General features: G+C 45.0%; 3 protein-coding genes across 3 annotated transcripts in view; 1 reads left to right on the top strand and 2 right to left on the bottom strand.

The window, feature by feature from the left end:
• The window catches only part of T265_13260 (hypothetical protein), a gene marked incomplete at both ends in the record, with an annotated part of 55,559 nt that extends 40,211 nt beyond the window's left edge, over nt 1-15,348 (bottom strand). Inside the window, one exon of the mRNA XM_009168009.1 lies at nt 13,257-15,348. Coding sequence (XP_009166273.1) covers nt 13,257-15,344 — 2,088 coding nt within the window. The remainder of the gene's footprint in view (nt 1-13,256) is intronic.
• A 1,947-nt stretch (nt 15,349-17,295) lies between these two features.
• Nucleotides 17,296-18,478, bottom strand: T265_13259 (hypothetical protein; the record flags this gene model as incomplete). Its single annotated transcript, XM_009168008.1, has 3 exons — nt 17,296-17,994; nt 18,035-18,054; nt 18,358-18,478. Coding segments are annotated over 3 exons (837 nt in total), but the record flags the coding sequence as incomplete, so codon positions are not given.
• The window catches only part of T265_03461 (hypothetical protein), a gene marked incomplete at both ends in the record, with an annotated part of 17,298 nt that continues 11,735 nt past the window's right edge, over nt 17,414-22,976 (top strand). The window contains one exon of the mRNA XM_009167961.1: nt 17,414-17,614. Coding sequence (XP_009166225.1) covers nt 17,414-17,614 — 201 coding nt within the window. The remainder of the gene's footprint in view (nt 17,615-22,976) is intronic.

Genomic DNA, 22,976 nt, shown 5'->3' with positions numbered 1-22,976 from the left:
TACACAGTTCAGTGGATCCCAACCTATTTAGCTGGTCAGCCGTTAGTTCACACTGTCCGACACCATTAGACTCGGTTTTGTGTGCTACGTGAATACTAGAGAAGTCTGTACATACGGTCCATAAATTGGACCTTCTGAGAGAGGCCGGAAACTCCTCTGCTCCACGTGAGTCTTACAATACAGCTTGGAACCTGGTGCAGACTAGGCAGCTTTAACTTTATACTGTGTGACGTTCTTGCTTCTTCAACTTTATTATCGTATTCCAACTGGCATGAAAACTACTCATAAGTAGTAAGGATAGTTGTCTGTCTGCGATTTCCATGAATTCAAGTCTGCCAAAACCGCCAACACCGTACGCTATCCCGCAAAAGCACTCTTGTTAAATCGTACATATTTACTGACAAAAACGTTCACTTGGAGATGGTCCCACAGACGACAGTACAATTCCCACGGGAACGTACCAGACAAGCACCGCAAGTCGTAACAACCGACTCGGAACCACGTTATCCACATACTAGCCAACACAAACAGCCGCCACGGGGTTGGAACGGTCTGTCGGCTGAACAGACTACCAAGATCGATTTTTGATGCACGATGTGGGTGCTGCACTATCACGTCGTTCAAACGAGGTCTGAATCAATGCCTTGTGACAGTTAGTCACGGCACCCGGTACAGCTTGCTCACATATATCCCCTCTTATGGTGTGAGTGCTCGGCATGTTTCTAGGACGCTTGTTCTACTTGAGGCTTCTATTTGACAAGTGATTGTTCGTTCTTGCCACTGAGTAGTGTTCGAGAATCGTATTCGATGGACGCCGCCCAGTGCTGTTCCTGTATGGTGTCGGACAACCGTTCACCGTCATGTGACTTCCAAGACTGATTTGTCTATGGTAAGAAAATTGGGTTCTACACAATTCTTGCTCGAATAAATCGATTACTTCCTTACTAGTGCAACATGAGTAACAAATTTGCAGAACGATGCTCTCTGAACATTACGGTAACGAAGAAAGCATGTCCTGTGCACGAATTCCTTTCACCCTCCCGGTCAGACAACAGATTACGTATCTCGAGAAATACACTCATTTGCAAATCAATTTGGTTTTCACGAGAGACTCAACTGAACCCGGCATTTATGATAGTCTACAACTGAATGTGCTGCACGAAAGATTCAGTTGAGCCTCTCGTGAAAACCAAACTGAGTTGCAACTGAGTGTATTTCTCGAAAACGGTCCATTTTGGTTCAAGCAGAACATAAGGTTGACGGAAACTCGGGGACTGCGCCTAGCTGATGAGCCCGAATTGGAAGGGCGAAACCGGTCGTGGGCTGTCGAAGAGTTTTCAAGAACCTTGTGGGTAGTTTCCTTTGTGAGAATTACGTATCTGTTTACCAAGCTGCTGTCTGACGGAATGTCTGATTCCTACGGACCGTTCAGTGAGTCGGCTCATTTGCTGGAATCCAGCCAAATGGAAGGTAGATCACGAACTTTGCCTAGGTGCATCTAAACAAAACCTGAACGCCGCATCCACGTGATAAGAGAATTCTCAAGAGATCCACCCAGCCTTTGTTAATCTGAGCTAACAGGTTTGTCTCTATATATATTTGCTCTGCGAGGCTGTCTTCTCTGGATCTCTTACGATCTAAGGGGAGGCACTCGAAGTTGTTTAGCGCTTTACGTATCTTGGATGTTGCACTGGCTACGATTGCAGTGTAACAGATGAAATAAATGCAAGTACCTGAGGAAATTTGGTCGCGCTTGTGTCAAAGCGGCATTTCCCTGAATCTCAAGGGACGTGTGTATCAGGCTACATTGTTGGCTGTTTTGTTTGATGGCCATGAAATTGGACTGTTCGGGCAGCGAAACTGAGACGTCTTCAGGTGTTCGACAATCGTTGTCTCAGAACCATAGCTCGTGTGGATTGGTGTCTACGAATCCGTAATGAGGCAATTAGAGAGCGCATTTTCGGTTATGCAACGGGTACTTCCATTGAAGAATGTGCCCAAAAGCAGAAGCTGCTTGGGTTGGGACATATGCTGGGTACGCTTAGGCATCCTTTGCCGAAGAGAGTGCTGGTTTCCATGCCCAACTCAGAGGGGCGGAAGCAGAGAAGTGGCGAACCCTTGACCTGGTAGAGGGGTATGGAATAACTCACGAAACGTTTGGGTGCTGTCGTTGCTACTTGCCTACCGGGATGGGAACCATATAATCCCCTCAGCACATGGTTGGAGATGTTGCAAGATATAGCTGCTGATCGATGGCGTTTTTGTTGTCAGATCGCCTGAATAAGCATCTGGAATGATTTTGGTAGCCTGGTACTACTACTTCCGTTCTTTTCTTCACAATAGGGCTCCAAAATAAATCACGGCTGTACGGTAGTCCAACATCGATCTTGAACACTGGTGTCACGCTATCGACAATAACGATAATGGTAGCCTATCTTGGGGCGCCGTTTCTTCACAGCGTGTCCACCAATCCGTAATTTCTGAGAGACTTGGCCTTAACAGATCCATCAGAAGAGTGTATACTGTCTCTCAGTTTCTAGGTCATGCACCTGGAAACTTGAAGCCAAAATTCTCCAAAGATCACTGTTTTAGTATCGCGAACCCTCGAGAGAGACTTTAATGCATTTTGCCGGACTTAACATCTGAAGCTGTTTCCTCATCTGTTTAGATCAGACAGGTTCGACTAAGAAATCAGTGAAATACACTCAGTTGCAGACTAATTTGGTTTTGCGAGAGACTCACCTGGAACCCAGCTGAATCTATCGTTTGTGATGTTTCCAGGCTAAGACTAAGAAAAGTTAGACAGCGAAAACAACTTAACTAGAAATGCAAAAGGGATATCAAACGGCTGTGGCGCCGTTTTCGAAAAATATTATCGATTTTCACACAGGAAACTACTCACAAGTTTACTGAAAGCTCTTCGACAGCCCACAACCGGTTTCGCCCTTCCAATTCGGGCTCATCAGGTAGGCGCAGTCCCCGAGTTTCCGTCAACCTTATATTCTACTTGAAACCAAATTGCACTGTTTTCGAGAAATACACTCATTTGCAGATCAATTTGGTTTTCGCGAGAGATTCAACTGATTCTCTCGTTTATGATATTCTACAACTGAATGTGCCGCACACAGGCCGCCTCATGATTCAGTTGGCAAGATATTCGAGATATCGCAGTGCAGTATCATAAAGGAAACTATCGATTGTTCTTTTCCCTCGCCAGCCTATCTGGAGCATTTTGTGGATGATGATTTTGACGTTCTACTGAGCAGTATTTCCTAACTGGAAAACTCGAGATTAGTGTACGAACACTGACATCCAGCTTCGTTTGGTTGGTCAGCCGTGTGCGTGACACCGGGAGATCGGGTACATTTAGCGCTGTTTTCGATTCCAAGTAATCTCTCTCATTCCATGCCAAATGGTTTCAAACCGTCAAGCACCAGAGCAGTGGGGCAGTATACATTTTGAAGAAAGTACGTCTCAATCTGTTGACTGTTACTGACTAGTATTCACGCCACTTTCATCCAGAAGATCTGCCCAAAGTCCTGGAGCGATTACTCTGAAGATTTCACATCAGAAAGGTCCCGGAAATATTTTCGTCCAAATTTACACAGTGTATTTTAGTAAATTCTTTGATTTACAAATCGACAGGCGTTCATGTTCTAACCTGTCTTTTTTGACTCATTTAGCTTGGAAACAAGTGAAGTTTCTGATCACCCAGTGCTGTGGATCTTTTCGAAGTAGCCCTGTGCAAACTTGGAGAATGTCTACAAAGTAAGGGGGCACCATTTTGGACGTTTGTTCAAGTCCAAATATTGTAAAACATCATCTCAAAGTAAATTTGAAAATACATCAGTCTGATCTGGGTCGGCACATCATTACACAGTTTAGAGAAATATCTCCGACGATGATCTCAAGACAAACTGGTCGCTTCCCAAGAATTCTGAATGAATATCCTCCTGGTAGGAGCCTTTACATCTCTTCGTTGCACTCTCCTGAAGCAATGTCTAGACAGGATAATTGTATCCAAAAGTTACCCTGGGGGCTTGCTATCTACTCATTAACCGGTAAACTACTTATATATGGGGTAGGTCAGACTACTGTAATCTCTGTGCAAATTTCGCTTGTCGTACACATACTCGATGCACACAAACGTCGCTAAACTACACTCACCAACCAATGATGTTCTTTCAGAATGCAACACTGAACGTTTCCAATTCGCATCGCAGAACTAGCCGTTTCAAATCAAACTCTGTCCTTCTCACCATTGCGATATCAGAGCTCTGTTCGATCCTCTTTTAATGCAGCTATTTGTTCGTTCACTCAGAGTAAACACTTGCGACAAATGATAATGATGACGTCGCTGCTTCACGGACAGTTTCTGAAGGACAGTCTGTTTATGGATAGAAGGTCGGTGTTGGTTCCACAGAAGTACTTCCCGCTTCAAGAAAGGTTCACAAAAAAGTCTGCACCGTTTCTTACGACACGGTGAAGGTCGATGTGAGTGTCGGGGGTTTCTACTGAAATCCTCTGTGAGCTGCTACGACGGTGAACGATTGCATTTAGAATGTAGTCTTGTGTTGTCTCCCCTCAGCACCCTATGTCCCAAAGAAGGTCAAAAACAGCGGTACACATATGACAAGATGAGCCGAAATTCTCGCATCGCATCACGTCTAAAATGTAGTCTTGGGTTGTCTTCCCCTAGCACCCTACGTCCTAAAGAAGGTCGAAAATAGCGGTGCTTGTATGACAAGATGAGCCGAAATTCTCGCATCAGAAGGGCGGCTGGATCCGAATAAGTTTGGATAGGCTGAGGCTACGAAGCACTGGAAAGAATGAACAGATTGTCAACTCCGCACGCTGGTTTGTAAACTGGTAGTCACCGGAGAATCGTGGGCCGTGGATGAGTTTTCAGCACCTTATGAGTAGTATAATCTGTCAAGAAACTATGCTTCAATCGGTCGAATGTCGCACCAGCTGAAACTTCGGGCGCTCTTTATGCGCTGAGTCAGAGAATATCATTAGGCAGGGATTCGACTAAGTTTCTGTTAATTTAGTTTGCGAATTGCGTACAACGTGGCGCTCAGGCAGACATTTGGGGACTGCACCTGGCCGACAAGAAGGGTGAAATTGGTCGTTAGCCATCGATGGGTTTTCAGCAGCCCTATGAGTAGTGTGTTCTGCCAAAGTTGATAAGTTGTCTGAAGGGGGAGATATCAACCTGGGGAATTTATATTCAACGAACTCACATTGTGTGTCCAATGTCACATCGAGCCTAAGCGAAATAGAGCATCATTCATTTTCAGCTAGCTGGTTCGCGTCACGTGGCCAGGTTAGTTCACTTCTACTGTGTTAAACCGGTTGGTTAATCTCTGACTGCATCTGTGTATGGCATCGACGCGTGTCACAGGTTTTGCTGGTCCCATCACGAAGAGGCTGGACCTTGCCGTGGTGTGACGGTTTGCGCATCTTCATAACCTGTCGAGTCGCAGTGGAGTGCACGTGTGGCATTCACCCAAGTTGGTTGCTGGGAAGAGATTTGACTAAGAGTCCTTTATCCTCCATTGTGGGGATGAGAACACATATGGTGACCTTCTCCTTAGAAGTATAGGTTACCCTGATGGTCTTATGTCATCCACCACTTAGGTTTTTGAGTCTAAAGATTTTGTTGAGGACCCTAGTCGTCCTCCTGTCTAGCTGCTTGCATCCTTGCAGAATTCCAACCCAGTTGCATCGGTGACCTACACATTTTCAAACAGTCTTCCGACGGTGAAGCGTCAGTGTTCGCATCCGGTAATGCTGTCAGTGATGACGATGATGCCGCTGCTTCAAGGCCAGGGATAGCGGGTCAGCGACCGGTTCCACAGATGTACTTCCCGCTTCAACGCAGGTCCATAAAGAAGCCTGTACCGTCATTTACGACTGTACTTGTGTGTGTATGAGACCTGGTGCCATGCATTTTAAAACTGCTCCAGAAAGAATGGTTCGCTCTGCGGCACTTGCCGGCACATCTAAAGAACGTATTCCAGAGTGCCATGCAACTGCGAACCGACACACACACACACAGTGTCATCATGGGATTAGAAAACCCGGCGCCATGCACAGTGGAATGTTACTTTCCTTGGAAAATTACTCCACTCCATCACAACCACCCGGCCAGATAAACGTTCGTATCTTCCACAAGTAGGTTTTATCAGCCAAACGCTAAGTCATGCTTAGAGGAAGGAATAAACCGAGGTTTTCCGGAATGGGGCACAAGAAGCTATGAGAAAATGTCGCTTTGTGTCTGCAGAAAAAACGCTGGGGAGCATTTCCTTCGTTTTTGAAGACAGGGTTCAAAGATCATGGATGAAAATGTAGAGGAAGAGTCCGAGTGCGGGGAAGGGGTTGGACCGATTGACCTCCCGCCCGCCGCGGACGTCACACGTATGCGAATTACCCGAATTTTCTCTGTAATGCACTACTCATAAGGTTACTGAAAATCCGTCCACAGCCCACGACCGGTTTCACCCTTTTTGGGGCTCATCAGGTAGGCGCAGACCCCGGGTTTCCGTCAACCTTATGTTCTACTTGAAAACAAATTGCACGAAATTAGCAAAAATACCCTCATTTGCAAACTAATTTGGTTTTTCGAGAGACTCACCTGGAACCCACCAGAATTTCCCGTTTGTGATGTTCTCAGGCAACTGAATGTGCTGAGCCTACCTGATGAGCCCCAAAAAGGGTGAAACCGGTCGTGGGCTGTGGACGGATTTTCAGTAACCTTATGAGTACTACATTACCAAGATTACTGGCCATGTTGTTAAAGTTAACTGTTCGTAGCGACGGAAACATGAGGCGGCCTGGTACCGCACATTCATTTGCCTGAGAACATCACAAACGAGAGATTCAGCTAGGATCCAGATGGGTCTCTCGAAAAACCAAATTAGTTTGCAAATGAGTGTATATTCGCTATCCGAATTTTCGTTCATGGAACTCAGTTATCGCAAATATCAGGGTTTTTGCTCATGGGCGATAAGGGGACCTAGTTGAAATAGCGAGTGCTGGCTAACAGAATTTCACACTTACAGCTAAGTATTTTTAGTCGAAATGACTGTTATCTCGCGAATTCGCGCAGTTCGAAAGTACTTTTATGTGTTCTACATCGACCAGAGTTATGAAGATGCAAGACGCAGATTTAGACTGACGACAGTGGCTTGCACAAAGTTCCATGCCAAGTATCTGAACCTAAAGACCCTGCTCATCAGCGGTTCCACCAAAACTGACCGTAACCTGTATCTTTGTAATGTAGTACTCATAAGGTTGCTGAAAATCCATCGACAACCCACGACTGGTTTCGCCCTTCTTGGGGCTCATCAGTTGGGCGCAGACCCCGGGTTTCCGTCAACCTTATGTTCTACTATCCTGTCCCTGAACAAGAACTTTTGATCGCATTTAGCCAGGCTGCTCTGTCGGATCACCAAATCATTCGATCGAGGGTCCAAACAATCGCATCGCTGAAGAATGAACGTCATCGCCTGTTCAGACGTAAAACTTCAGATTCTTACAGCGTATGCTGGTGGAGTGCCTAACTTATCACGTGTCCGGAGTTCAAACTCTGAAGGCCAAAGATGTACACTGCTGAAGAGCTCAAATGCGAACGAAACTCGAGTTTAGTGCTTCACACTTTCGGTGTGGGTTCACCGAGTCTGAGCAAAGTCTTTAAAACAGTGAGTTTTTGTTAGATTTCATGTGAGCACGCACTTCTGTATGCATATCATTCAGGCTATGGTGTTGAATAAGAAACTAAAATCAATGGGGAAACGACCGACTTTAAATTCTCCTTGAACCAGGTGAGACCATCAAATAGTCTTTCCAAATATGGCAAGCTATGACTCCGAAGGTTCCTGTTTACGTTAAAGTACAGGGGGATGTAAGGCATCTTTCGTTCGATAACAAACATACTGTGAAAACTGTCATCACGTGGCGCAACTTGCTTAAAGGACACAGAACTCCTGTGAATGTAGTGCTCGGTTTTGTAATAACTGAGTCGACATGCACTGATGGGCGTTCAACAGGTAGCACGGTTGACCGTTAACTCATAGTTAAAGCATGTACAAAGCCAAACCCGATCAAAATCCACGTAGCCCTGCCAGTTCCTAACCAGAACATCCTGGGAAGTACTAAACCTAGATTCGACAAAACTTTTGAACGATATCCAGCAGGACTTAGCAACTGGATTACCTTGAAGTGGAGTCACACGATACTATACCCTACTCAGACTAATCTGCACATCCCGAATCGTAAGACTAAGTCATTCACACTTTGAACCGTTATTCAACATCAGTTTAGTCCTCGTAGAGTTTTACTGCGCTTTCCTCAAAACTGGACAACCCACTCACTTGGCTTGGCATGGCTTCTGTTTTGAAAGCAAAACATTGGCGTGACAGCCTTTGTTTAGACTTTTATGAAACAGTAACTTCTTGAGTGGTTTCTGAATAGCCCTGTGTCACTTACTTCCAACTAGGGCAATATGCTACACAGTTGTACAATTTTGAGACCGACCAGCTGAAGAGGACCAGCCACTGAGGGTATCTTTTTGAAGCTGACCTCTGTTCGACCGGGAAGCAATCGGATCTGTTATGGATTAATTAGAATAGAAGTAAACTAATTAAAGCCCAATATTTTTGATGTCACGCCATTTGTATGCAGCTTTCATCCTGTACACGAAATTCATCTATACCAGAAAGCTGAAATGCACTATTCAATGATTTTATCCTAAGGGGACATTTCATGAGTCCCCGGAGTGATTAGAACTCACAAATTCCGGATAATGACTGATGATTAAACAGTTTGAACATGAGCAGCCTATCGGACCTATACAGGATGTAGCGTCATTCATCCTTCAATTATGTCCCGTGGTCAGATATCGATTCGCTCCCGTCACGTGGAAGGTTCACCCGTCATCTGACGCTTTGCGTTGATTGGAGCGCATAAAAGCACTACTGGCTAGTGTGAAGTTTCGTTGGATGGATATCCAGTTATCTATCTCAGGGTGACTGCCACCCAAAAGTACTTACGCTTCCCAGGTTGGAAGATATGAAGTCTCTCTCAAAGGTCGGAACGCAGCTTATTGGTCGCATTGAAAACTCCCGCCATCAGACAGGATGTTGAGCTTGAGTTTCTTCCACAATTCTGAGAAGCGTACACACGTATGCTGACAAAGCTGTACGTGCCAAGGCATGAAGTTCTATAAGACTACTAACCGAAAACTCCCCAACATTGTGAGTAGTGCATTCAGTCGAGAAAATATGCCACGACACCTCGAATATCTTACGAACTGAAGCGCGAGAGGACTTTACGCGGCACATTTGGTCAACGAACACCAAAAACTTGAGACTCAGTTTGGATTCGGCTGAGTCTCGTCATTCCAAGATGTTGACACGTAGGCAACCCTCCCCCAAACTAACTGCGATAGGACAGACAGAACTACAGGGTATTCTGTCAAAGACTGTGTGAGGACGGCGATCTGAATCCACGTTTTTCTAAAAGAAGCTTCAGGACTAAGAAAACAACTCCACTTCTGTTTGGCCCCATGGCCGTCCATTTCTCTGAAGGGGGGCGATTTCCCCCATCTGTTCCACCTGACCTCACTCATTCTCAGTTTCTGGTGAAAAGTTCCTTTTATCCTCAAACTCGCGATTCAGTTTAGTAGAAGTCAATCACGGGAGCGGTTTATCAAACGCAGCAAGTATTCTGACCTTCGCATCAACACCTAGTTTAGAGGTATTCTACAGATGTCTCTCTACGTATCATCAAAGGGTCATTTCAGTTTTGTTAACCTAATCATGAATGACGTGGTTTATAATTACTTATTCACCATTTTTATGGACAAAAACGTGCATTGATCCACCCATTTTATATCCTCGGAAGCACATCTATTAATTCATATTTTTTTTTACATATTTCTTCAAAAGAGAGTGTAGCTATCTGGTCACCCACATACTTGACTGTTCAGCTCACATTCGCTCACCGGATCACGAGGCTTGTCCTTTTTTATACTCGCAAACCACGTCATAGTAAGGTGGCTCAGTCGATGGTCCGTACCGTCTAGTGAGCGCGCTAATGACTCATGTTCTGACGCGCCCACGTATATGCAAACGGACCTACATATAAGGAAACCGAACACAGTCAACAGACACAGACTTGCGCGCGCGCAGGGAGCAGGAAGTCAACCACTCTCCACAAGTCCACGGACAATCATGGAACACGTGTTGTAGCCATACTGCGGAGAAAACACGTTCCCGCCATCCGGACTTTCACCAGGGAACTCTCACAGACGATAAGTTCCTCTTTTGACTTGCTCCCATTTATACGTGTTGCAACCCACCGCTGTCAACCATAATGAAAACTTTTATTAGTGCACATACCTTCTGATTTGTGTTATGGCCCTCATCAACAGTGCACTAATAGGAGAACCCAAAAGTCTTCTCGACTGCTCAGCAGGATGCCTTCATCACTGGACTGCGTCTGCCAGAGTAACTGCTCAATCAGATTTGTATCTTTCGGTTCCTGAAAATATTCGTGATACTTCGTACACGTCTATGGAGATATCTGTGAGTTCGAAAACATCGTGATAAGAGTTGAACACTAGCCTTCAGCTACAGGCGGCCAGTCAGTTGTGTGGTGAACTCTCATCGGGGTACTCTTAGTCCTATTCCAGTTACGCAGTTGTGCTCTAGGTGGAAACATGTCAACACACGGTTCACGTGACCAGGTGAGTAGCTTGGCCCACCATAAGTAGTCCTCGGAATTTTTGTGGTGATTTCATCCTATGAGTGAAGCCAATCTATGCTGAAAAGCCGAGAAGCACTGTACAGCTGTTTCATCCTTATTGGGAATCATCAGCAGTGCGCATCTCACGAAACTCCGAAGAGTCTCGAACCCACGACCTCCCGGCTAGTAGTTTGAACCCTTAACCATTCGGCCAGTCACTTACAGGATGAAATCATCACTAAAATCCCAAATCTCCTCACTACCGACAAGTACTCGGAATGTTACCACTTTAAAAGTAAGGGGATCTATGGGTTTAGACAGACGCAGATGCAGTCCTGCCTACATCCGCCCAAATTTTACATTACATCTAATCTGTTGGATATGGCACGACGGCGGTCAATCAATTGTCACAACCAGGACAGTTACTGGGTCGTCGTTCGATGAGTCGGGCACACCAATCACATCGCTCAAGTATCAACACGTTGGGCTTAAAATTCAGATGCGCCCAACGTACGTTGGTGGAGTAGTGGTTACACGCTTACCTCGCATATCAGATGTCCGGGGTTTGAATCCCGGCGCGGCCATTGGATATGCACTGCTGATGAGCTCTAGTAAGAGCGAAACTCGAGTCCAGTGCTTCCCTTTGGTGTGGACACACCTGAATAATTACGCCAGAACAGGAACACGGTCGTTCAAGCGAGAGTCGTGTGGCTATGCACAAAAAATACCTATCCCGCAAAACCTCAGAATTACACATCAGTTGGGTGTTGCTCGTCTGATGTTACCATGCAAACGATGTCTCAGCAAAGCAACCAAAAGTAACTTTGCTGTAGGGTTACACATTCCAGGATACGTCGAGGATCAGGAGACCCATTCTTGTTGCTACCAACCGCTCTTGACCGAAGATATTACCTTGACCAGAAATCCAAGCCTTTTAGTCGTTTCGCCTTAAAAACAGATGGCTTTTGCTGCGCGGTAAAGGTAATTGGCAGTTTAAGGGATTGCGAGCAAGCATACCGTTTACAAGTGGTACCGGAATGAGACACTGAGTGAAGGTTTGTCGGAGCAAAAGTACTGGGGGACTACAAGACATCCTGCTTGGAAATGTCAAAGTATTCGTAGTTCGTTTACTAATTACTGATCAGGTGATTGTGCTCTGGTCGCCAATCCCGGCCGCAATCGTTTCGTCGCCAGTCAAAGAGATATCATCATCGCTGAGTAATGATGTCTCCTCGAAACCTCCGCAAGTCAGTTGCGGACGGATCAGTAGCCCTCTGGTGAATGGCTTTTTACCTTCTCTTGAATGCAGAAAGAAACCCTCACTCAGTGATTCATTCCTGGTAGGATTTGTGAAAACATTACGTCGAATGTTCTGCCATCACTGGTTATCAACCCGTAGAGTGGAAAAAACACGATCTATCTAGGGAAAATTAACCCGCTCATCTAACGTGTCAGGTGAACAGAGTTTAATTTCCAGATTAAAGCTCGAACTCATGTCTCCCTCCCAGGACGGAACCGGACCAAGATAAGCTCACACGTGTTTGAGAGTGCAAACAAAATACTCCTGAGTATATACTACTTAATTCGTCTGGTTCTCTTGGTCGAAAGCGGAATCGCAAACATTTATGGAAACACTGTTTTCCAGCTGGTATTGAATACTTCAGAGCATGTAAGTAGTATGAGAAGATCAGCGAATAATCGGCAACACTCCAACATACGCTTCACCTTGTTTGCGGCGTACTGAGAAATCTTAGTCCCTTGGCCAGTCCTGGGTTCGAACTCCGGAAGCGTGACCTGTGAGGCGACCGTAAGAATTCCACCCCACCAATGCGTGTGAATTTTTAACTCCAAACGGGAACTTATGTCCTCGTTTGGTCCAATAATGTTTTGAGCTTTACTGCCAGAACAACGGCCTAGTAACTTTCCGGATATGAGCAGTGAAACTCAACGAGAAAGAACGAATTTTCCAGACAAGAGGACACGAATCATGCCTGGTATGAAAAAGACTTGGAATTCAGTCATCCGTTTCGGAAGTTCATAGTTTAGCCCAATAGTATGACTCAAAATTTCAGTATGAACCGCACAAACAGATAAGTAAGAATCCCCTCTTAGGTCTTACATTTCAAGTAACTCAGAGAGTTTCCAAACCGCGACCTTCTGGTTAGCGGTTCAAGACTTAGCCCTTCGACTGATCAGGAATGTCGTTAGCTCTCAGTTTTAACCGGACATAGCGTCATTCACCCTTCAATCACGGAAGCTAAGTCACGTGGTCGTTTACTGAGTGGTTCATCGAGTGATAACTTCTCCGGAGGAAGTTTCACTCATATAATGCATGAGTTAGCTCTGAGCCACCTATCGATTGATGGCCACGTGAGTAGACTTGGCGATGTTCAACAGATTAGTATTTTTCGCTCTTGTTGACGGACCTTTAGTGCCCCTCTAACAGAGTACCCCAACTAAGTTTCTATCAAACTTTTGGTTGTGCACAAAGGATTGCAATGACAGAATTACATCTGACTCACCTGTTCCGTGATGCAGTAGTGTTCACATGCCTTCACTTTTTGGCACACGTTTACTTCGAATTCACATCGAGGCCCGTCAAATCGCACTGGACATTCGCATCGTCCGTCTGGCATGCATATTCCGCCGTTCTGACACCCAGCACCGCATCTCTCTGATTCTCTCACACAGGTACGTTTGTCCGGTTGTAGAATGTACCCCGTATTACAGCTGCATTCATAAGATCCAGGTGTATTTTCGCACCGCTGATCACACTGGTGTTGAACAGGTGCGTCGGGGGCACATTCGTCGATGTCATGTTCACACCGCACACCCGTGTATCCTGGCTCACACTCACATCTTGAACGGTGAGTACCGTTCTGGTAATCATAATCCACGCGGCATTCACCGTGGATGCAACTCCGACCATAACATGGCCCAGTGTCATCGTAACACTGAGGGTCACACGCTTCCTGAAGACATCGATTCCTATCTGACGGATCAATACGATAGCCTGGGTCACACTGACATAGATAAGATCCATATGTATTCACACATCGCTGCATGCATTTGTGTCTTCCTGTCGCACATTCATCCTCATCCTCTGCGCAATCGATCCCAGTAAATCCGGGGATGCAAACGCATCTGCCGGCCTCGCTGCAACTTCCTTGACCACGAACACACGGAGGATGACATCCAACCGGTCTGCACCGATTAGGATACTGCGGATCTGGTTCATATCCTTGATGACAGCGGCATTCATATGCACCTTGAGTATTCACACAAACCTGCTCACATGAGTGTGTTCCAGCCCTACATTCATCCACATCTTGTTCACACCATTCCCCCTCAAATCCGGAGTAACACTGACAGCGTCTTTGTTCGTCACAATATCCCTGGCCACGAGTGCATCTTGTCTCGCATGTTTCAGCTACCACGCAGCGGCTCGGATCTCGCGGGTCAGTTTGATACCCGCCATGACATTCGCACCGAAAAGACCCGTAGGTATTCACACACAAATGCTGGCAGCCGGCAGCGCCACTCAGACATTCATCAATATCCATGGTACAGTTTGAACCAGTCAAACCTGTAGGACAAGCGTGTTTGAATTCACAACCCTTCCCCTCAAATCCTGGGTCACAGTGACATTGCTTAGTGGTTCGGTCACAACGTCCGCGACCGCTACAGCCGAGTGGGCATTCAAACACATCCATTTCGGCCGAAATGCACGAAGTTGCATTGGGCCTCCACGGATCACAGATGCATTTCAACGGTGAAGAAGAGTTGCTTTCACGCGCACACCCATGGACACATTGTAATGCATACTGGTTTTCACATGTGGCCGCATCGAAGATGGCGCAGGTTGGGCCGGTAGCGGTCACGCGACATACTGCCGGACATTGCTGTTCTCCGGGACACTTTGGATCACATTCTGTTCCAAGACAACTTGTCGTTGTTACCTGTCTTTTTCTGCACTGTTGTCCTTCATTCTCATCGCAGCTGGCGGGGATACAAAATGGTGGCGTGCACAGACCATCATCGTATACGGAGGTACCGGTACTATAGGGCCAGATAAACTGTTCGTCGGAAGCCAGGTTTGTCTCAGCCGTTTGCCCGTACCCCCAAAACTGCCCCTCCTCGTTCCAAATCATTCTCTTGGATTGGCCAACATCCTCATCTCTGGTTACGTCACCGATCGCTGGGAGATGTTGGTATGGAATGAAGGGCACCACAGAATCCTGTCTGACTCCTTTGTTTCTCGCTTCTGGATGCCAAAGAAGCGAGTCTGGTGTTTGTTGTGTGTCCATCTGCATCCTGTTTGAAAACCCTCTTTGTTTGGTGTGTTTTCGCAAAAGATCAAGTCGACGAATCGCACGATGAACGGGATGCGTTGCGGTGAAATCCGACGGTCCCAAAGGATGATTGTAGATATTACCGCCACGGAACCAAACTCCATTATGGCTGCCGGCGTATTCTTCCGTCTTGTTAAGATAAGGGTTGACATACTTATTCCATCTGCGGTCTTCAGTGGATAGTCCAATTGTGGTTGTATATACTATGAGACAAAAGACCGCGTTAGTGTTACTCAGATACATTGTGCTTTACGTCACACTACAGTGTGCAGACGCAACCATGTGGTTCAACTCCGCCATGTCGGTGACCGGCACGGTTTTCCCGTCGTCGGTCTGACCAATCGGAACAATCGACCAATGGAAATGCAGCCAGATTGCTGCCAAAATTTTAGAGTCCGTACTACTGTTATATTTGTTGGTAGCTGGAAAACAAACCGATAGAAATGTCAGCCTAAACTGCTCTGGTTGACCCGCTCTGGGATGACTTCGCAGATAGAGTTCATGTGGATTTTGTGACATATCCCTTGAGACACATTACTTGTCATTTGTACCAAATGAAGTGATTTTCAAGCATTCCATCAGGAGTTTATCATGTGAGTTATGTCTGCCTCTATTGGAAAACGAAGGAAATGTTCTGTCAAGAAGTAAACAGAATGAAGTCGAATTGTAACCATTGTTGTAATAATGAAGTGGAAATAATCGAAGAAGAGGTAATCCCAACAACCATAATGATTCCTGGAAAAGCATAAGAAATCTGAGGCAGATTTTAAGTACAAAGCTTAAAGGCTATGTTAGGCACATATTGACCAATGAGAACACAATGTTACACATGACCGAGCGCACACAGAAGTCAGCAGTCAAGCATGAAGTTTGTGCACGAAGTTTGTCGTCAAGCAAGGCACACAAGTGAGAAGAGGCAAAGGTGTAGATGTTAAGTACGTGGGTTTTGTAATGCACTGCTCATAAGGTTGCTGAAACTTCGGCGACAACCCACGACCGCTTTCGCCCTTCTTGGGGCTAATCAGCAACCTTATGAGTAGTGCATTACGAATGTACATGTATCGCGATATCTCGAATATCGTCGCGACTGAAACATGAAGCAGCACATTCCGTTGCCTGGAAACATCACAAACGAGACATTCAGTTGGGTTCCAGGTGAGTATCTCGCAAAGCCAAAGTAGTTCGCAAATGAGTGTATTTCGCTAAATACGCGGGTTTTGTGTTTGACTAATGTCGACATAACATGAATTACCCGCGAGGTATAGCGAATTCTCCAGCTGAGGCCTCTGGACATTTTTTATGTCCATGTTTGCCCCAGATGAGTTTTTCCATGAAACCCGTTTTTTAGTTCGTTCACAATCCAGCGTGGAATAAACTTTATTATGTTTTGTTCTTCGATAAATGCACTCATTTGAATATCAGTGCCGTTTTGACGGGAGACTCACCAGCTGAATCTCCGGGATATGATGTTCTTGAGCAACTGAGCGTGTGGCGCCAGACGATCTCATGCTTCGCTCGGTACGATAATCAATATATCGCGATACATGTATGGACGTAATACACTACTCACAAGGTTGCCAACCACGACTGGATCAGCCCGCATGACTCTCTCATCAAGACCAAAATGTTATGTTAACAAGTGTATTATTCGAAATCTGTCCAATTTGAATTCAAATAAAACATAAAAGTGACGGAAACCCTGATGAGCCTCAAGCAGGGCGAAACCGGTCGTGAGCTGCCAAAGTGTTTAGTAGTGTATCACGTCTATGCATTTTTCTTTCTTGCTCTGATCCTCAGGTTCGCCACAAGTGAGTTACGCGTTAATGTACTACACTCTGTCACCTGGGAGATACTGAGCCTTTAAAAAAGCCTCAGGGGGAACAAGCAAAGTAGGCTTTCTTCAGATGGAGAAAAATTTATTTTCTTCTACCACCAAACCAAATTTGAGTGATTATTTCCGCCCATCATCGGTTTTGCCGTCGGATTTATCGATGACTTGTGTACCAAAGTCCACAAAGGAACTTGCTTCGTGTTGGTGAACAAATATGTAGAAGATGCTGTAAATTGTTGCAAGATTAGTAAACTGAATGAATCAGTTAAATGATTGTTGATTGTTTCTCAAGTAAGAATAAATCCAACTGAAAATAATGTGTCGGTAACCATACAAAGACCTACGAAGTATAATATACTACTTATTGCTGAATGTCGCCTTTTGGCTTCTCCAAAGAATTATTCACGGTGGCAAAAAACATATCGTCACGTGCCCAGTAAGGTTGTGTTCCCACACCCCTCCAGTAGATTGAGTCATCTTCATGGCTTGGCCCAAGTGCTCGAACGACAGGGGACGGATCATGGCGGACTTCGCGATCCGTCCATCGATCGACGCCTTGTTGCCCGACAAACGACTCCTGATAAAGAGATTTCGGCAGGCTGGATCGAACACCGTTGAAACTGGTCAACAACTGTGCATCGGCGATTTCCGAACGTTCAGCCTTTATCGGCTGCGTTCGGATGTGTGTTTTGGAGAAATCCACGAAGTTTTCTGTATACGTTGATGTTGATTTCATAGTTTGTGACTTGGCGGGATCTTCCGGTAGAGGAACAGCAGGTCTGGGTTTCCAGTCCCATGCTTCACGCATCAGAACCTGAGAAAGAGGGATTGGGTCCATCCATGAATGACAGTCTTTAGGTTTGTTCTTCACCACTGCCTTGGTGTTTTTCTCTTGGAAACGGTGCAGTGGATCCACAAACTCTTTGCAGTAAACAGACTGATAACAGTGATCGGTCTGGGGTTGGAACGCTGGAACACCGGCTTTCTTACGTCGTTCAGTTTGTTTTGCTGTCTCTAGGCCATTTATTCCTTCCTCTTCCGGTCGAATCGCCTTGGAGCGTTCTAAAATTAGAAGGATAAAATCACTGCAGTTGTGACGTACCGGTGTTCTGTGCACCACTACTGAATTAAGACAAAACCGAATTTAGAAACAACTACAAAACGTTAATCGGCTGTGAAAAGTTTACGATTATCTCAAGTCTGAAATCCGATATTCTTTGAAGGATTCTACCCCTGGTATATATCTCCATGAGCATTGATCAAATGCAGTGCATAACCTGTAGAGTATCAACTCAGTTACAGTCATTCTTGGGGTGGTATACAATCAGGAAGTTGCTGAATCAGTGGGCAGTTTTTATTCAACCCTTTGTACGTCCATCTTCGAATTGCTTCAATAATATTTTCATGAAGGAACCTACTACTCACAAGGTTGCTGAAAACTCTTCGACAGCCCACGACCGGTTTCGCCCTTCCACTTCGGGCTCATCAGGTAGGCGCAGTCCCAGAGTTTCCGTCAACCATATGATCCACTTGAACCCAAGTTGGGCTGTTTTCGAGAAATACACTCATTTGCAACTCAATTTGATTTTCACGAAAGACTCAACTGAATCTCTCGTTTATGATATTCTACAACTGAAAGTGCTGCACACAGGTCGCCTCATGTTTCAGTTGGCACGATATTCGAGATATCGCAGTAGAATATCATAAACGAGAGATTCAGTTGAGCCTCTCATGAAAACCAAATTGACTTGCAAATGAGCGTATGCTTCAGTAATACTTTCTATTTGCAATGGACGTTGAGTATCGTTCAGTGTGGCAACTGATGCGTTGAAGCTACCCCGTGGCTACCCTATCAGGTGTTTCCATGTATACTTGCATGCATCGGTGCATTTGAAATTTCATTACCATCCATTTCGCACGAAGATAACAACAGTAGAGACTCAACTAACCGCGCTCACTGCTGATTACATTTCGACACGGATCCGCAATGTCCCAGACATTTTTATCCGAATTTAACTGACAGCAGAATGTTGAGCAAAATCGAGCCAAAAAATGTCGGGCCTAAAATTTCTCACAAAGATCACATTCTGCCAAAACTTCGATAAATGGTTTAAAAAGAACATGGGTCTTTCTGGAGGAGTTGAAAGGAGCGTGAAATGATCCATGGAATGATGTAATAAACTTCACACCTGTAATGTCACGTCACCAGTTTGTTAAAATAAATGTGTCACCATCAGAATGGACTTGGTTGCATCAGGGTCAATTTCACCATGGTCCTAGTGTGGCATTCGTCCCATCCCCACGAAGTGCCCTTCTGCATTCTGGCTTTTGATTGGTCAATTGCTAATCACGTGACAAACCGCACGCTACTTCTAGGTCTGCCAGCTCGGACGCGGACCAATCAGGATTGCTCAAACAAGTCCACTGACTGGACACAAATCTACTGGTTTGATCAAGCTGGGTCGCCAAACTGACAATCCCCTGGTCACATTCGGTTTAAACAGAGCAACCGCTTACCACACCGAGCTGCTCAATCAACTTCGCAATCCGTTCAACGTCACTTTCGACGCAGCCTTCAACTAAGCGAAAAATTCATGCATCTCCACGTGCAGCTGAATGTCCGAAAGGTTAATTCCACAATCATCGACGAGTTATTCGAAAAAAATCATTTCCTGAGGGAAGGGACTAACATGTTCGGTGAGGTAAACTCTGTCATCGTAACCGATTCCTGAGGGTGAGTCCCGAGACACTCATTTCACGCGTAGAATCCGCCGTCATGCCTTCGCTTATACCCGAAGCTAAGGAGTTGCAATCGATTTCAATGGATTCTTTTCATATGCTAATACATTTGCTCGTTTCGCTTGGTCAGCTGTCCGTTGACTTCTTACTTACTGTCTTAGGCTCATCAAGTGTTAAGTACGAATGAAAAATGCATGTTCTTCATCTCCTGTCCGTTTTTTCATTTTTAAGGTCACCCGGAAAACGTGGAATCGTCAGATGTGTATAGACCACTGTTTACTAGAGAAAACTAAAAGCTCTGTAAAATATTTTCCAAAACTATTTAGAGCTTGGAAAATCAATAAACCCAATAATTGTGTACACAAGCGTAACCTCTGCTGATTAGATAAGAAGAGTACAGTCCATTTGTCAGTAAATAGTAATTCGAGACTGTTATCCCGTATCCTTAGAAAATACTTCTAGAGGATTCGCAAATATTTCTTCGCCAAGAGAGGGCGATCAATAAGAACTTGACCGCTTGTCAGGGTGATCACTTCCCCGCCTCATGTGGCTCAGCAAAGCCCCACCAAGTTTATCACTTTGACCTCAATAGTGATTGCTGAATTCAACTGGATTGATGCTTATTGGCCTTTGCGATAGACTTGGCTATAAATACATATACACTTATATATATATATATATATATGAATGTGTATGTACATATCAAAAGTTGTTTTACTTAAAAGTACTTATGCGCAAAACCGGAGTGTAAACTTATTTACAGAGCTCACCTCCTTTGTCCCCACGATAATTCAGACCGTAGTGAGATTGATTCTCCAGCCTGACCCAACTTGGAGCAAACTTTAACATGTCCTTTCGTCGTTCGTGTCGCACTCCATAGAGTTCCTTTAGGTCAACAGCGGGCGGAACTCCAGTGTTCATGTTCGTTTCAGATGACATCATTGGTCTGTGGTTGATTGAATCTAAGTTGTTTTGATCGGCCAATCGTTAGAGCTTCCAGCGCTGTCTTCAAAAAGGATCAATTAACCTCGATGTTAGTCACTAAATAAAGAAGTCCCGTGACACGGTTCAAAACTTTTCTCAGAGTGATCGATAGCTTGTTTTCTTAAAAGACACAACAATGGGCTGTTCGTCTGTCGCTCATAAGACACACAACCGCTTCGGACTACTCAGGCGGTACTCACTTGCTGCGGATGTGCAAGCCTCAAGTTATTGTTAGAAAATGCACACTCGTACAGAGTCAGCTGGAAGAATCGTTTTTCGGTTTGGTTTCCCCCACAGAAAGCATTCATCCAATGTTTGCGTTCAGAAGCCCAGACGGTCAAGCGACCTGTCACTGATTGGCTGAGTACCGGTTAGACGTACGCACACGCGCACGTGCTTGCACCAATAAAATGTCAGTTTACCCAATCCAGACTTTAGGCCTCTTAAACGTGTATGAGTCAGGAGGTTTTTGTAAATATTATAGACGTTGGAAGCATGATTTTCATGAGTGCTTCCAACATCAAGTGACATTCAGATGTTCACTTATTCAAAGGGTGTGATTAACTCACGACGTACTAAGGCTTATAAAAGTGGCCTGTTCTACAAAACTAGTCAAGGTCAAAACTTTATGCTGAATAACAGTAGTTCTGAGTTGTTTCAGCTTCAGAGAGAGATGTTGATTCAGACGTCCAGTGCAGTGTTCACCCTCCCCCCCCCCGACTATGAACAACAAAAAGTTAGATAGAATGCTTTCTGTAGCAACAGTGTCACACAAGCAGAGTTGCTCATTTGATCATACAGTTTATTGACGAGTGTTTTGTGCATTCTTTTGTATCGATCAGTTAAGAATGACCTTCACTGTGTTATCTCATTGGTTCATCCACCTTTGTCTGATGACAGCCTGCAAGACCCTGCTCAGTCCAGCACATGGACAGCAGATCCTCTTATTCGAATACCGTTTTTTTCCGTAGAACAATGTCAAATGTGCTGATCGGCACTTTCCTAACACTAAGATACTTGTCCCTACTCTTGGGTACTTCTCAGGTGTGTTCGATCGGTTACATATACGATTCAAGCGTAATTTGTTACGAAACTCGGTGCCCGATTAGTTTGTCTTACTGAGACTTTACTCTATTCAAATAGAACACTTAAAAGTAGACTTGTTGTTCTGAGCACCAGCTGGTGAGCACACCTATTTGGATATCTTACCATCATATCAGGTAATGCGTCTTTTTATGTTCCAGGAACTAGAGCCGACCATCATTTAAATGTTCTACTCGACTATCACCTGTAAAACTCGTTTCTGCCGTCAGTCTTCAGTTAGCTCCTTATTCAATAATCACCTAGGGAAGATCGAAGGATAGGGCGAATCTACTCTGACCAAGACAAATCACGTGATCACGTCATGCTACCTAACGGAACTGCCTTTGTTGTGGTGTGCACCTGACACCCCATTCTTTGTGAAAAGTACAATCGAACCTGATGTCAATTTTATCCACGCCAATAACTATTTGTTTTTTGTTTGATTCTGACGAGAGAAAATAACGCGACCAAAGTTTTGGAATTACTTAAATAAGTTTTAAATCCATCTGCCCAAGTAACACACAGAAACAGGTCGCAATTTATTTCCGAGATCTACGTATCCTGTAGAAACTTCGCTACAGCTTAAATAAGCCGAAAAATAACAGCAAAAAACTCGTATGTTCTGAATAGGTTCTGAATGGTCAGTCACCGAGATGTTTGGTCAAGTGAGACAAGGATCAGTAAAACTTCAGTTTTTGGTCACACACAATGTTCCTTCGACCTGTCCTCTGCAGTGCTTAAACCAGGTAGAACAGGGGACACAGATGTGCTTAAAAACTGCCGGTTCTATTTAGTTTATCCGTTCTCACTGCATAAGTAAACTATTCCATCAACATGCTGTCGAAGGAGTGCAGCCTTGCTACAAAGGGAGTCCTGTTCCAAATCCTTGAGAAGAGAGCTTTGGGAACAGATTGTTTCATACTTTGATAAGTGTACTAGTGTACGACAAATGAGAATTACACCTTTCATGAAGGAGACTACTCACAAAGTTGCTGAAAATCCGTCGACAGCACACGACCTGTTTCACACTTCCACTTCGGGCTCATCAGGTAGGCGCAGTCCCCGAACTTCCGTCATCTTACGTTCTAACTGAACAGTTGTAGAATATCATAAACCAAATTCATTTGCAAGTGAGTGTATTCCTCGAAAACCATTCAATTTGGGTACAAGTAGAACCTAAGGTTGTCGGAAACTCGGGGACTGCACCTACCTGATGAGCCCGAAGTAGAAGGGCGCAC

The sequence above is a fragment of the Opisthorchis viverrini genome (assembly GCF_000715545.1).
Source record: "Opisthorchis viverrini unplaced genomic scaffold opera_v5_50, whole genome shotgun sequence".
NCBI classification, from domain to species: Eukaryota; Metazoa; Platyhelminthes; class Trematoda; order Opisthorchiida; family Opisthorchiidae; genus Opisthorchis; species Opisthorchis viverrini.
This window is presented reverse-complemented; position numbering and strand designations above follow the sequence as displayed.